Source organism: Cuculus canorus, chromosome 1 (assembly GCF_017976375.1).
Source record: "Cuculus canorus isolate bCucCan1 chromosome 1, bCucCan1.pri, whole genome shotgun sequence".
NCBI lineage: Eukaryota > Metazoa > Chordata > Aves > Cuculiformes > Cuculidae > Cuculus > Cuculus canorus.
This window is the reverse complement of record NC_071401.1, coordinates 63,237,719-63,254,545: the sequence shown is the minus strand read 5'-3', so window position 1 is coordinate 63,254,545 and position 16,827 is coordinate 63,237,719. Positions and strand designations below refer to the sequence as shown.

Sequence of the window (16,827 nt, the reverse complement as noted above, 5' to 3'; positions counted from 1 at the left end):
TTCAGAATGTATCAACACATGTTTCAATAAGCTCTGATTGGAGTCATAAATAATTATCAATCAAAACTTTATGAATACCTGCGAACATATTTTTCATGGGCGTTATTTGCAACTGAACCATCCACCCACACAGAGAGAAATTCCTGCTCCATATTAATATTGTACTAGTCACGATTTTTTCTTGAAGATGAAACAAATAAAACTTCCAGCATTTTTAAACATTTAGCTATGGCAAAATGCAGCATACTTAAATACCCTAAATTTTTACTCTAGTAGAATTTTAGGACTTTTACGTGAATAAACAGCACCTTTTCCTGTTTTTACTCCACTAGTTTCTGCGCAGGGCAACTCAAACCTTTGACTAATGGCAGAAAAAAAATGCCAAGCATTTCAGTAGTCTGAAGTCTGCAGGTGATTACTCCCCCTCCCCTCTAAGTATCTCTGTAGCAGCTTTGAATTTTTTTCATAGAACAGAAACATCTGTTGACAGTCTGGAAACATTTCTGAGAATAGGAAACAATGAAGGAAATTATTTTCTGCTGGCAGCACAGCAGAGGGAAGTAGATTATGCTTTTCAGAGTGGACTGCAAGCCCTTTGCCCCAGTCACCCATGTTTCCTAGGATTAAACTGTAATTAACTTACTTTGTATGCTTTGCATGAATTCCATTGTGGCTAGTGCTTTGTAAAGTAAGGTTAAAGATGGAAGCAGACAGTAAATCTCCCCTGATCCAAGCTGCTATTCTATATTGTTAAATAAATTCCCCTCCTCAAACTGATTTTTGCATGTACAGGAGCTACACATATGCAGAAGACTATAAATCTATGGAAAGAAGACTATAATCTATGGAAACAGATGCTGATTGTAGAAGACTAATCTATGTACAAATGCAGAAGATTATAATCTATGGAAAGTAGAATACCCACATCACTTTAAACGTAGATCAAATCCTGCTCACTTTCTCACTTCCGGTATTAATTTTCACACTAGTAATATGGTTAGTAATATGAGGAAAATGTGTAGGAATTCCATCCACATCTCTGGAGTTGATTTACAATATACTCAGTGGAGTTTGCACCTATTTCATTAAACAGGAAGGAAAGCTTAAAAAAAAAAAAAAAAGATATAATTTTCAGTATCAAAGAAATTGGAAGTGCCAGACTTGCCTCTACCCTGGTGCACTAAAAATTCTTCCCTGTTGTGCATTGACATTGGGCTCTGTGTGAAACAGGGTCATGTAATTACATGGCAGTGGCATTCTGCCATTAGCTTTCATATACTCAAATGTGTGGCTACTCCCTTAACCTCTTCTCAGAGTGGACACTCCTGATTTAAAATAAAATAATAATCTTCCTCCCTCCCTATGTCATGCAATTGTAGTAAGATGTCCCTTGCTGAATCTTCAAGGACTGTTTCCTTCAAATCTGCATTACTGCAGCTTGAATGACCAAACTAATGACATTAATGAGAGACCTCAGTGTGGGTTGTTACATCTCAGTGAAGGAGACCAATGTTTGTGTCACAGTGCTAGGGAAAGCAAGACCAATCCTTGCATTTGCCAGCAATGGAGGCTTTTGTCCTACACAGATGAAGAGCCAGGAGGTTCTGAGAACCCTGTCCTGGGGTGCCAGAACAGCACAAGAAGACCACGTGGTAGATGTAGGGAGATGCTGCTGGGAAAGGAACCTGGAATCTCTCTTTTTCCTTCCCATTGACAAGCAAATTCCACTTTGGCATCCAAACACAATGTGTGTACTGCCTAATGATTTAATTTCTGATCGGTTGGCCCAAAATCAGACTTTTTCCCTTAGGAAAACAAGTCACAGCAGGGAAGAAACAAAGACCTTAGAGAATTTGCAATTCAGCTAAACCTTAAAGGAATTGCAGTGAAAAACAAAAAAAACCAAACCCAAAACAAAACAAAACAAAGAAAAAGAAAGAAAAGGGAGCTGTATGACCAAGGGCTTCATCATTGCCAACATGAGAGGTTCTGCAAAACAGAGGGAGTAAATTAAGAAGCTCTTCCAAAAAAATGGCTTGCCATTATTTTTCTTACTGGAAAATATCTGGCAACCAAACTAATCCTACTAGCTTCTCTGTAATGTCAATGTATTCAGGTAGTATTCATACTATTTACCTATCTGGAAACAGAGGAAAATCAGATTGTGGATTCATGGGGACAAATACCCTGAAACCCTTCCCTGTTTCTACATCTAGCCCAGAAAGCATTAGTGAGACAGCAGTTTAGCTGACAAGACCCTGGATGCATCCAATTTACTCATCATTGTGTTGTCTTGTGTGTTATCCAATATCTGAGTGGTTTTAGTAGAGATATTATTTCAGTTATGTTCATGTTAAAGATTGTATTTCCTTTGCAGATTTGAAGACCGGGAAATCTCAATCAGAAATGCTGATAAGTGGTTTTCAACTGGTTTTAATCTGTGAACACCTAAACACTTCCCGGCAGAGAACAGGTCCTGGCACCACACAGAGAGACCTGACAAGAGGCAATAGAGTTTCCATGTGACCATAAAACCAGTTCGCACAACCCTTCTTTGAAGACCCTGCTCTAGAATGACCTTCTGAATAACTAGGCTAAATAATTTCACTCCAAGATAAAAGTGCCAATTTCATAACTTCCGGATATGCTTTGTAAGGTCACATAAAAAGATGCTTGGGATTTAAATATTACAGTGACAGAGAACCATCCATACCCTTGATAAAGCTGTTCCCTAATTCCTTATTGTCAAAATTGTGTCAGCTTTGTTGTTTTGAGTCTTGACTTCAACCCACTGCACTTGTGCTTTTGTGTGAGAGACTAAAAGCCCTCTGTTATCAGATAACCTGTGAGTAAGTAGATACCTTAGGGAGGCTAAGATCAATTCACCTCTCAGTCTTTTCTTTGATAAACATAATAAAAGAAACTTCTGAGTACTGTTCCTAAAAGGTGCCACTCCAAATTTCAGATTTTTCTTCTCTGAACTCCTTCCAAGTTGATAATGTCCTTTGCAAAGCACAAAGAAACACCAGAGCTGGTGTCAGTTATCTATCAATGGTCCCACAAGCTATTCGTATATTGCTGAACAAAAGCCAGAGGCCGATTTCCAATCCCGAGGCCACATGGTCCCATTTACACTGCCCACAGGGGCTTAGCATTATCCCTCTAGTTCAGATTTGCTTTCAAAAGAGCTTGTGTGGGTGGTTTGAGGCTGAGCTGAATTGGCAGCTAACCATTACACAGAGGCCTGATGCCTGAGTGTATTCCATAGCAGCAGAGTAAACGTGACCACTAACATGTCACAAAATACCTGCCATTATAGGTAACTCAGCTTTGTCTTGCTAGTAGACACTACTGTCCAGTAATTCCTGGGTTATGTTTGCTCAATTAGCTACAGTATCTCCCTGGAAGATTACTTTACATTCAGATTTTTTACCACACTGATGTTTCATTCCTCCTTAGACTTGCTGCTTTCCAGAACACAGTGGCTCCATCCTAGAGCTAGGACGTCCCTTTTCTCTACTCTGCTCCCTGTGCATCAGCTGAAAGTACTATCATGGAAAAAAAAGGCATCAAAAAACCCCACCTTTTTTGGCTTAGGATGTTTCTTTTGGTAAAAAGCACAATAACTTACAACACCATCAATATAACTGCAGTTACTGCAGGGGAGATCTTCATGGGACAGGAGGTGATTTTGATTGAGTATGTGTCAGAGCAGACAGCGCATAGAGCTTCCAGGATCTGATGTGGCTGGAATCACCAGACATTTGTAGATATCTCACTCCAGGGCTTTCAACTAGGCTGGAGATTTGTAAAGCATGAGATGCTCTTCTACCACCTGGATTGTGATGTTCAAAGAAGGGTATTCATCCTTTGATTTAAAATAGGCCAAATTGCATTTGGATGCATGAACATAACTGTTAAAGGAATGTGGTCATCTTGTGGCACAAAAGACTTAAGCTGGTTGTAGCAACTGGCTGACTGTGGCACAGTCTTGTGGCACAGACTTAAGCTGGTTGCGAGAGCCCTTCTTTCCTCCACTCCTTAAATAAAGTTCGTAAAAAAGAATTAATCCCCCCTTGTACTGAATTTGTACTGTAGGAATGCAGCCTGTGCTTCCTATCTAAGTGTCAGATGCAACGTTTAACACTAGTGTTAATAGTTGACCATTGGATTCAAAATGCACTGCTTGCAAACTTAAGCAATTTGTATTTAAGAAGTTCAGAATATTGTATTTAAGAAGAATTAAAACATTTTTCACCTTGGTGGATCATCAATAGAAATACCATTACTGAACTAGTGCTAGTTTTCAGTTATAAATGCTTAGTCCTCACTTTGCTAAAACCAAAACGCTTTATGTATATGCTATGCCATGCTATTATATTAATGAGTCATACAGGATGCAAATGGAATTAAAAGTAATTAGCTATAATTTTGTCTCTTGTAGCAGCATGGAGAAAGTAAGATACATTTAGTTTTCTTCTCCAGAGAAGCTAGTTAACTTAATTGCAATGAGAAATCACTTGTTCTTTAAGTTGTGTTTTCTACCACCAGTCGTCAAGGTAACAACTTTGTTAGACATGGAATACAAGTATGTATTTTTTTTTTTTCTTCAAATTGCCAGGAGCCTTGCTCAGAACCTTCTCAGATGGCTTTTGAGGAGATCTGGCCTGAAGGGTGCAACACTTTGGGGTGTGACAGTAAACTGTGTTACACACTATGGGCTTATGAAGTCACCCTGTAGTAAAATGCAGTGGTCATAAGCAAAGCCGCTGGGCAACCCTGCTGCAATTCTTGGCTGAGTGTCTGTAATCTGCACAAGAAGCTTCAAAGATGGGAAGAGGATTGATATTCTTATCCATTGCATGTGCAACCACCAGAAGGTGCCATCAGTTTCTGAGTTCATACACGCAGCACCTGTCTCTCCTGCCCAAGAAGACTGAAGGATAGGATGTATCAAGACACGTTGAAGGAACTGGGCTTGTTCAATGAGAAGAAAGTAAAGGCTCATGGGTATATTTATTGCTGCATTGCATTACCTGAAGAATTGTTATAGAGAAGACAAAGCCAAAAAAGGTGCACAGAGAAAGGATAATGACCACACTGCCAAGCTGCAATTTCACTGCTGTATCTTCTGGTGTTCTCACTGGTATTATCTGAAGTTCTTGAGGTCTGCTTTTTCTTTTTTGTGGATTCCCCCTAATAAATCTGTCTGGATGGGGTCTGTGAATTCCACTCAACAAGATAAAAAAGCAGTTCTTATAGCCAACCAAAGAAGACTTCCCCTGCCTAAACCCTTGCTTCCTCTGAGAGCTTTTAGGCATGTCCGAGTCTTTTTTTCTCCCATACGTCAGGAAAATGCAACTCACCATGTGTCAGTACTGATGTTCCATGATTCCCAGCTGAGCATGTGAAAAGGTGATACAAAGTATTTGTCTCCACAGCTTAAAATATCTGCCCATGCTTTTTCTACCTGTCATCTTCCTAATCTTCTCAGGAAGGTCTTGCAGGCAATTTCCTCACTTCATAACAGGAATTCTTGCTGCTGGCTAGTTTAGGTTCTGCCTAGGGGACAACTGCAAAGCTAAGGATCATGTGGCAATGGTCAAAGCTTAAAGTCATGGATAAGAGGGTAACTGTGGGCGCAGAAGATTCCACTGCCACTTGTGCACAAGACAATACGGCCGATGTCCTTGTGCATACGCGGCGGTGGAATCTCCCATGCCCACAAGTAGCAGGTACTGCAGAGAATGTGTATGTGACGTGGGACAGGGGGCCTCCCTATGTAGTGAGAGGAGGCTGTTGACTGATCTCCATTAGCTGTTGCACGACTAGGCTAGGCTCATCTGCTAAATAACAAAATGTCTCAAGCAAACATGAATGCAGATAATGGACTCCTGTGATCACCACATTTTCTGAAATAACATCACTGCACGTTAATTCCAGCTTTGATTTATATCATTTGATTCTGGCTTTTTTTTTTTTTAAGGTAAGAAGTGCAGCTGAAGGGACAATGGTGAAATTAACTTTATACAGTAAATTACATCTGCATTATTTTTCAAATAAGCTACTGCTATTTTAAATCAAGCTACATTTCCTTCAGTGTTCTTAATTTTCTAAGTGCTGTGCTCCAGAGCTTTCTTTTAAGCAAAGTGTTTTCAAATGAGTCTTAAACAATTTAAATACCTCTTTTCTGAAATACATCCCTCTCCAGGAAGAATTTTTTTTAATTTTATCCCTTCTTAGGAAGAAAATAAAGCAGAGAAAGTATTTTATTATTCTATTCACAGTTTTACAAGAGCAGGAGAAAATGTGCAATGGCAATAGCATCCATTCCACAGCAGGCACACACTAAGGAAAATCAACAATAGTGTGATTTATTCTCTTCACAGCCATCCCAACCGAAATGAAGTTTTAAAAAAATGAAAATCAAGAGACATTTCTTATTCCAAGTTGATGTGAAAGATGTATTTGTTATTGATGTGAGCAACATAAATTTGACAGAGCAGAAACACTGTCCTCTTACATAGTAGCTCTCCCAGAGAAGGAGGCACCATGTCTAACCTCAGCGCTGAGGGGCTATGGTTGAATGGTTGCATTGCACTTGTAAGGTGTAAGACTATACAAGTGCCACCTGAACACTTCCTAATGATCACATCAAAGCAGGACAAAAATAAGTCTGGTTCCTGGGAAATCAGGAGTAGATCCAATATTTGAGTAAGTAAGTGGCAATGGTTTTCTGGAGCACAACAACCTAGTTTTCAGGAGCAGAAAACCTAAATAGGAATCTGCTCCCCTTCCCTTCTAAGCAGCTCCCACAGAAAGGCTTTATGGCCTTATGCTAACGAGAGACAAAGTTATACCAGGTGTCACCCAGAGCAACGGCAGAGCAAAGCCAAGTAAAAGCAGGCCACTTCAGCACCATGTGAATATCATGGGTCTCTATAGAACAAAATATGATTACAATCCAGAGCGTTTATTCATGCTCACATTGCACAACTCAGTGGTTTATACTAACAAATGTCTCCTTCCTTGTGCAATGCACATGAGGTTCTGAAGCCTACATTTAGTATAAAGACTTCTTCAATAACAGTAAAGAAGAAATCGGTTAACAGCTGATCCAAAGCCTAATTATTCTGAAGCATTTGCTAACAGAAAATTAAGTAGAGTTCTACTGATGTCAGTGGTGTTATGCTGCCCCTCAATGAACATAAGCAGAAAGATGATATTTCATAGGAGTGAGGGGGTCATATACCATCAAACCTGCTGTATTATGTAGCACACTACATCCGAGTTCTAGTGCCTTAAAACATACAACTAATTATTTCTTGATGCTTTTGGAAATCAAAAGTCAGTTAAAAGGTGGGGCTTAGATTTAGTTTTAGCTATTCTGTAACAAATGACAGAAGAGAAAACAACACATATCTAACATGTAAACTCCTATATTCAAAAGGCCATACAACCCAATCTATCTTGTCCTTCTATTGATCCTTTCTGTCTACAATTTTAATTTGAACTCTGTGAGCAAAAATAATAATTAAAAATAATGTTCTAAATATTGCTTACACAATAGGGTCATAAGAAAGGCTCCTAGGCACTTACAGACAGTAATGAACTGCTAATAACATTACTGCAACTACAGTAATAAGAATGCCTATAAAATATCCTTTTGAAGCAAAGATCGCAATAGGTTTGGGGGAAGAAGCAGAACTGGGATTTGAAGGCAACAGAGGAAATGCTAGTTGCCCTGGTTATATGATGCCCCCACCCTTTGATGTCAGGCAGATGATAAGTTTTGGGTTGTTTGTTACTCAGGAGGTTCCCTTTTCACACTAAGTCTATCCAATGCCTACCAATTCCTCTGTTGTCTTTGCTCCAAAAAAATGTTCCCTTTGTGCTGTTGCAATCCACTTCCCTCTAAAGATCCCATGGAGACTTCTGGTGCTCATCACTATCTTGGTGTTCCAAACCCTGAATATGCCCAAAAAGCCTTTCTGCAAAAGGAAGTAAATGCTGGTGGTGGCCGAAGTGCTTTCCTTTTCTTCAGTAGGTGTGCATTTTAGCATGCCTGTCATTGCATCATTTTGTGTTACCTCTGTATTTGGAACTCCCTGAAAGATGAATAAGCAGTTGGCACCACTTCTGGGTATTGGAGTGATGGGCTTTCCTGTCAATATTTTGCAAAAACACATTTATCCAACAAGGAGAATTATTAAAAAAAATAGTACACTGCTAATCATAAACCTGAAGAAAATGCTTTCCTAAGAGAAACGAGTAAGTAATAAAAAATGAAAGATGATAGAAAATCACTGTACTTACTATGTGCCGTGCTGCAAACACTCCATCAACTATTGCACAACAGAACGCTGCTACCACGCCAAAGCTGATAAAAACGATGGAAGCTACTAGCTGAGAATGAAAAAAAAAACCAGATTAAATAGTATTTTCAATATAATTCTTAAAGCAAAACAATTTTTCTAGCATTCTGAAGTGACATTTCCCCCTACTGTAATCCACTTCAGATCTGCATGGCAGGATGCCAGTCACATGGCAGAAAAAAAGGCAGAAATTCTTGATGCTGGGTTGTCATACTATCAAGTCTACTGGAAAGGCTTAAATCTGCCTGGAGAAAATTAGGTCAGCTGTAAAGAGTTATTAAATTCAATGGTGATTTCTTCTAAATCAACTTATTTAATAAAATAGCATTGGTGTCCATAGGTAGCATGGCAAAAATCCATGTTCCTGTTGGCTCACATCAATCTCTAGAGCTCAACTACAGCAGTAGTAGCTCACACACAGAGATAAAGATATTGTAATAAGTTGCTAATGCAGCCGTGAACTCTCAGAAAGCTTTTAACATCCCAAATATCTTATGAAACCTTATGCCCCAACAAAATCAGAGACTCATAGGACTGGTACCTCTGGAAGGGCTGGGGTGTGCTGCTTTGACCCCTGCCACTGTTTGGGCTCCCGGCCTGCCCCCCAGTCTCAGAGAGGGGACAGCAGAGCATGGAAGAACTCAATAGATGTCCTAGCTGCAGCGTAGACACCACACTGTCCATGACAGCCTACCAGTCATAGCTTCATACCTTAATTTTACCTCCCAAGCTGCTTCATACATTAGGCATCATCACTTTTTTATCAACAGGAATGTGGATGGCATAACACTAAAGCACTGCTCTAGCACGAGTGGTGGTGGTATGGAGGGCTCAGGAGAAAAGGCTGTGCAAGCTGGGCATGCTGAGCTCCCCGCTAGCCGTGCTCACTTTATGTTTGAAGACAACTTCAGCTGCAGCTCTAGCAACAGCTGCAGGGCTAGCACAGCCCCAGATATGGCAAGCTAACCGCTCGATTCACTTTGAAGAGAGAACAATAGGACTCCGAAAGGCCGAGCACTGGTATGCATATTCTTTGTTATTTAACAGTTATTAATTGCTCCTTCACAACATGTCTTTCGGAAATGCTCAGGTATAGATTACCAAAATTACATCCATACAGTTCATATACCCCTCTTGTCTATACAAAATTTGTATCTGCATTACCTAAATGATGTTTTCACATTTGTAAAAATCTTAAAGCATCACAAACACTTGAAAAACTGAGCCTTTGACTTCTGTTAGGCTAAGAACAGTCCAACATCAAGACTGTCAACAGGGGACACAGCATTGATCACTTCCTAAAAGAAATGCATATTGGGGAGGTAAGAAATTACAGCCTTATAAATCCATAGGGTTAGACAAAAAGATCAGAGCAATATCAAACACTTGAAAATAAGAGCTCTCGGGGAATCAGCAAAAAGCACAACTTAAAAGCAGAAGAATCACAGCTTTCAAATGCTTTCTGATACACTTTTAATCTCTCATTACTTTATGGCTCTGAAATCATGCAATCAGAGGGGAGACAGCACTGCTGCAGGGATCGCAATGTAATCTGAATCCTCAGTTTGGGAAAGGGGTACACAGCTGAGGCTGATGACACTGGCTGATCTTGGGAACCTGCTGCATCCCCCCTGCAACCAGCTCTGTCCTCCCATATGGAGGCAGAAACCCTAAGAAAGCACTGTTGGCTGCGTTGCCCTTCAACCTCTGCTATCCCTCAGCTCCCCAGTATGACAGGTCGTGTCTTATGAATCTGGTCCTGGAAAGAACTTGGCATGCAACTCACCAGATCAAAAAGGCTGTGGGCTCCTTGTAGAGAGCAAGGAACTGCAAACCAGTGGGCTGTACCGCCCTGTGGCAGCTGCATTTGCTACAGACCCTGATCTCTTTATTTGAAAAAGCGGTAGTGTTTAAACCTTCAGATTTAGTCATTATTGTCTGGCACCTCTATCTTGTTTTTTTAAATCATAGCACTCAATCAAATAATTAGCGGGCTTAGCCAGGTGTTTCCAAATTGCCTGAGCTCATGATGAATATACTGGAAGCTGACCTCAAAGTGGCTTTCCATTTCACACATGAGCAACTTATTGATGATCTAAAATCCCTAAACGTTTTCCTCTCATTGCGATAGCTTAAATTGCCTAACGAGTATGCTGGCCTTTCAGTTTCACCATGTAACTACCAGAGACCACATACAAAGGTGCACAGTAAGCTGTAGTATAGACGGGAGCTATGGAGCTGGCTTTGCGCTCCTCAGTTGTGTTGGTGATCATCTACCCATTCAAGGAATTCAGTGAAATTCTAAGGTTGTCCACCAGAGTCTGCTGCTTTTATCCATGCCTACTAGCAAATACTTCTGTGAGTAGACCCTTTCAAACTAAGAGGACCGTTTCTTGACCGAAGTAATATTTATTACAATGCTGAAGTGGTAGAATGCTACACTCAGAAGTTTTTATGACTTAAATTGCCTTATATATGTATTTGAATGATAATACATAATACAAGAACAACACAAAAAAATCCTTAAGATAAAATTCCAGATTTATATTCTATCTAGAACCTCTCATTCCTTATTGAGAACGTGAGAAACACATAAACAAAGTACAAAATCAATTGCTTCTGAAAATTTCAGCTAAGACATCCAAATGAAGAGCTGTTGTAAATTCAAAAGCTAATTTTCCTGAGTGGTATGTGATTGCTGGAGTGAGTTCTTGAGCCTAGCACCACCAAGAGAAGCAGCGCATTTCATTTAAACATAAGAGAATTCTTGTTGACAGGTAAAAGAAACAGCTCTTTAAAAAAAATAAACACCGATCCATCACATCACCTCATCTCCATTTTTAATAGCAGTATGTTTTGCCAGGAAAACTATTCATTGTTTGTAACAATATATTTTAATCCTTATTCAACAGACAGTTTTGCTTTTACTGTTCCATTGTTGCGCAGCCAGGGTTTTAGCTGTTATTTTCAAAATGTGTTTACACTTGCATCTGGTATAGAATACAATAATTTGGTTATTTATGAAGAAACCATGAAGCCAGTTATGAAACACTGAAAACTGTACAGTGTGGGCCTAACAATCAAACCCAAAAGCCAGTTGTTTAACAGGTGTTCCAGCAAAAGGGAGAGCAAAATAGCTCTTGGAATGAGGGACTTTTGTGCACGGTATTAAACGAAGAGTCGTCGTGTGTCTTCAGTCATGTCACAGAAATATAAAATCACACAAAAATGCAAAATTAGTGAAAGGCTGAACTGTTAAATTCTGGCATGCTGCCTTCTTTCTGAAAAGGCATGCATTTTATTGCAGAATCCACCTGTTTTAGACAACCTCTTGTCCTTCAGCAGGCATACAGCACCACTGGCTACATACAAGTGAGCCTAGCGAAGGCAACAGAGCCAGGGGACACCCTGTGGCCATGAAAGCTGGTCACGGATGATGTTTGGCTGGCGGAAAAGTACCTGGCACAGGTATTTGCAACCAAGAGTCTCCCACGATTCCCAGGGATGGTTTTGGAATGAAGAACTGTCCACAAAACAGACCCAATGGGGAGCGTGATGCAAGCTACCTTGGCTGCAGCCACACTCTCACATAACCACCACCCCTCAGGTCTCCAGGCACTTTGTGTACTGAATCATATGCTGCTGGCACCATGTCCCTGCCGTGTGACAGAGACGCATGGCCAGCTTTTGCTAGGAGACACACGGAAAATCGGCAGACACACAGAAAATCATCTCCCCAGCATAAAAATCCACTTGCAACAGGCTGATACCTCACTGGCTGTTTCCAACATTCCTGTGAAACACTTCACCAGTCTCCTAGTCTCCGCTCTTGCACATATCTGATTTACTCATGGCTCTAATTTAGCCTTTACCTGTACTCAGTCAAAAGGCACGACTGCTCAGATAATGACAGTCATTTCCAGCACCAGATGCTTTGTGAGGTACCTCATTCTCTCTAGATTAAGTAGATCTGAGACCTTGGAAAATGCATAATCTTTGTTTTAAAAATCTCCTCGGTATCAGATGTAGGTTATATTCTATCTAACAGGCTCATTTTGCTCATGCTAAGTGGCTATTTCTGCATTGCACAATCTCCAATGTCTCCAAGCATTGTTCATCAAGTCTCCCTGGAATTTTTTTCCAGTCAGAAGAAGAATCCTGATTACCCTCATCAATGTAAACTGAGAAACACTGTCATCCAGTGCCCTTTGCTCTGGAAAGTGGAAGCTTTGCAAAAGGCTTTGTAAATGTTAAGCCACAGGTCTCTAAAACCCTTTTGATCCCCAAACAGGTTGAAGGAAATGTATTTGGAAAAGAAAGACCACAGCCAGTTTGTTGTAGGCTGCCCCTAATATTACATTCTCCAAACCACAGTTTAATTCTGTGGGCCTTTTTATTGGTTTGATTGCCCTACGTCTCCAAGCTCAGAAGTTAACATAGGTTTAAATAGTACTTTCTCATTATGCTGAGGATGAAGACGTAAGAGCAGAAGGTTACAAAAATACATCATAATTCCTAAAAAGAGAATGACTTTCCACCCCTGGTGCAATCTCAACCAGGATTTGCATCTGTTACCTCAGCAGGGCTGTAGATTAATAGCCTGCAAAACTAGGACAATTAAACTCATTGCATTGCATCTCAGATGCTGCTATCAACTAAACACTACCTGTCTTGTGAGGTGGGACAATATAAAAGCACCTTTAATAGAGAATTAATATTCCCTAATTCAGAAAGTCACCTCCTGTGTGACCCCTTCCACAACAGTCATTTTTTTCCCCTGCCCTTGGGACTGAATTTTGCTTTGTGATGAAAATCAAGCTCAGCCAAGGCTCTTACTATGTTGATTTCACAGCTGGGCTAATTAGGAGGTTTCTCACTACACCAGGTAACGTGCTTCACAATTTATGGTCTGCCAACTTATTCCTTCCAAAAGTTGGCTCTCCAGTAATAGCACTGCTGTAATTGAGGCTCTGCTGGAAGTTTGTCACACCACAGGAGATAGGATTATGTCATGTTTGTTATTCATTAATGTCAATTCCAGTCATAGCACAATGACACAACTTCTTAACGATGAAAGGCTTTTATTACTATCCAATCTACGTTTGAAGAACTGTTTCCTCGGCTGGCTTCCAGATGAAGGAGGGAAGGAAAATAAGCACAAAATATCTCTTGGTTTTAAGGGCACTGATTTTGGTACTGCTCAGGAAGATAAGGACTGCGCTGGGATCCCATGTTTAAACTCATAACTTGCTTCTGACTGTAATACACCTAATAATGTAACTAACGTCCCAGCAGATCTGTATTTTACCAGGAAGTTCCTATTTTTACCATATTTTTGCCTTAGACAGAGATGCTGCATTCATGATGTTCTCAGGTGTTTAGATCAAGTCTTGTGTTTAGCTCAAGCAACCAAGTTAGAAATCTACAGCCTTTCTGCAGTATCATCACTGTTCAGTTTGGCAAGTCCAGTCATATGTTGTTGAATATTATCAGCAACAACACAGATCTTTGATTCAGGTTTTCTTCCCTCTTGCTGTTGTTAGTAGCACCTCAGGGCATAGAGCTGAGCCTATGTGACTGCTCAATGCCACCAGAAATCGTGTCTTGCTCTCTTGTCCTTAGTTTGGTTCCCTGCTGTCCAACCCACACCCCTGCTCTCTCTCTCCAAAAGGTGTTCATCCCTGCATACCAGCTCCCATGCTTGCCTAAATACACAGCAAGCCAATTCACTCACTAGGCAGAACACTATTTTATTCCCCTATATTAGTTAAATGAGATAACTGTAAGGCAAGACAAGCACTAGACCCAGTGCGAATGAGAGGATGAGACAATGTGGCCAAGACAGAACAGAAGAAGGTAGAAGTGGTAACAGCAAGTCTTAGGTTGTCTCACGTATTTCATGTAATTTGCACTTCTAGGGATTGTCAAAGTAAAAGCTAGGTTTTAGCCTTAATGAATAAATGATAAGGACTGGGGTTATTTTGCAGTTTGTGGTCAAGGAGACTTTTGTTTTACTGTCTGTGAAGAACTGTGCTGTTTTCAGTATAGTGTCAGGGATAATTAGGCAAAATAGCAACATGAAAAGGCCAGTTGTTGTAATACTGGCAAGAGAGAAGCCCCATGAGAAATTTAAGCAAACTTACATGCGCAAAATGGCAGAATTAATAAGATAAACAAACACGGGGAAAGCATACAGAAACCACATGAGAGGTATCAATTATTATGCCAAGGAGAAAAAAGCAAAATCAAAATCTCCTTCCAAAATAAAGGTTGTGTTTTCATTCAGAAAATTTCTCTGTTTTTCTTGCCCCACAGCCTGAAGGGCAGAATGGTGAAAGGCAGAATTCACAATACCTTTTGTTATGCCTTTGATACTATATTTATAGCCTATGTAGGTGCAGTTAATCCATATTGCTTTATCTTTTTCCCTTCCAGCAGTGTTGATGCTCCACTTTCACAGATAACTCATCAATTTGGCTACTTGAAAGGGCAAAGGACTGAGGAAGTACCTGTGGACAGCGTGACTTAATGGTCTGAACTCTGCCCAAACCCAAGAGGGTTTATGCAGCACGGTTGAGTAAGTCAAGAAAAGCCACACAGGTTCTGAGTTTGCTTACTCCAGCTCCTCCAGGCACACACGGAGGTCTTTAGGACAGGGACTATTTCTTTACTGGTCAGATAAACAGACTTCTTGAACTATTAAGAAATTTACTTATGCCGTTTACTGTGACAGTTAGTTACGGAGATAGGAGAACTTAGCATCTGATTACAGCAACACATGCCCAGAGTTGTGTGATGGGTATTCTGGGTCCCATGACAGGAGGTGGCTCACAGCCACCTTTGCTTGCCATTTCCCTTTAGGGTGTCAAAGCCTGTGGTTAAAATCTGGCCCTTAGTACCCTCACAAAGTTCCCCCAGCTTTCCACACATAAAGCATGTTTCCCATCCTCCTTTCCCCCTCTCTGCCAGCTAGCAGGAGCTGTGCTGTTCTCACGGGTGTTGAGTACAGCTGTGTAAATCTTCTGCAACTCCATTTACCTTCAAGAGTAGCAGGGAAACATTTTGCTTTAACATTGTACTGTCCAAATAAAAACCTTACATGTTAAGTGCCATAGTTCCATGGTCCAGGTCTCTTAGTTGATTTCATCCTCTAGAAACGCTGTCTTGAGCATTAACCCTTAATTTATACTAATCCACTTTGCACTACTCTTTCTGTAATGTATCATGTCTTTTCTTCTAACCTGCTAAAGCATTTGAAGATACAGTTTCTGTAAAAGATGCTGTATGAAATAAAGATTAATTTTCCTGTACTTTTATCTTCAAGCAATGAAAGAATGTCAGGAATTAAATCAATAGCCATTAGGAAACATGAAACAATGTTCTTGAGAAAGATTACCTGATTAATATATTTTTTCTTCTCTTATAATCTAATATGAGCTACAAAACCAGACCTCAATCAGCCAGGAAATTATTTCAAATTGTTTTACAAGCAAACCTATACTAGAATGACTAATGTACTAAACGAAATAACTTATATCAAGCAGTTTCTGTGCACGGAATACTTCAGAACTGGAGTCACCATTACGTTGCAATCTGAGAATGATTTTGATATATGTGTAAGTGAACACATATTAAGTTCAAGATAATTCATTCACTGATGAGTAAGTGCTTGTCCTGACTCAGTTAAAAGTGTCACCACTGATGATGGTCTCCTGGGAGTTTGGGAGACTCTTAAGAGTTCCAGCCACCAGTGTCCAGCAGATGTTACTATAACAATGTTGGAAGAAAGACTGAACTGTACTTGGTTAACATTTTACAAGGCTAGAAACAGAAAACCTAAAAGAGTTCTGTTTTGGTTTGGTTTTTTTCATTTCCTGGGGCAGGGTTAGTTTTATTATTGGTGCTCCTTTAAGGCCCCACAGCATCTAAAGACCCCTGTTCATATCCCAGTAATCATTAACGCAGTGACTGATTTCCTTCTAGAGCAGAACATCTCAGCTTCACTCAGATCATTCAAACAACACTCCTGTATTTTCTCCCTAGTCTGTGCTGATACAACCATCCTAATGATGGATCCGCTCTAGTTTGAGCAGGTGTAATACATACGCTCCGCTCCACCTATGCTGTAGCTGCTTTTAAAAAAATTCTTTAATAGCTGCTCTGTTTTTCTTTCAGCCCACTAAATAGGGTGCTGTCTATACAATTAACCCCCTTCCACCTGTTTCAGCTTCTTACACATAGGTAGAGGAGCACTGCAACTTCCCAGGGAATTTCAGATGTAGTGTGCTTTTACAGGCAACACTACTCTCCAGCCATGTTCTCCTGGTTTACCAATCCTCGTCTCCCATTCCCAAGTCACTTCCTGAATCAAAACTGGCACCCCCAAATTACTTAGTTTCAAGAACTGTCTTTTGGAAATGTACTTTTTCATTCATTTTCACCTTTTTATATC

At 40.2% G+C, this 16,827-nt stretch overlaps 1 protein-coding gene across 2 annotated transcripts in view; it reads right to left on the bottom strand.

Moving 5' to 3' along the window:
- Nucleotides 1–16,827, bottom strand: part of TMEM255B (transmembrane protein 255B) — a 68,168-nt gene that overhangs the window by 31,147 nt on the left and 20,194 nt on the right. For both annotated transcript variants that reach the window (XM_054070972.1, XM_054070983.1), the window contains exon 4: nt 8,317–8,406. In XM_054070972.1, the coding sequence (XP_053926947.1) occupies nt 8,317–8,406 (90 nt within the window). The remainder of the gene's footprint in view (nt 1–8,316; nt 8,407–16,827) is intronic.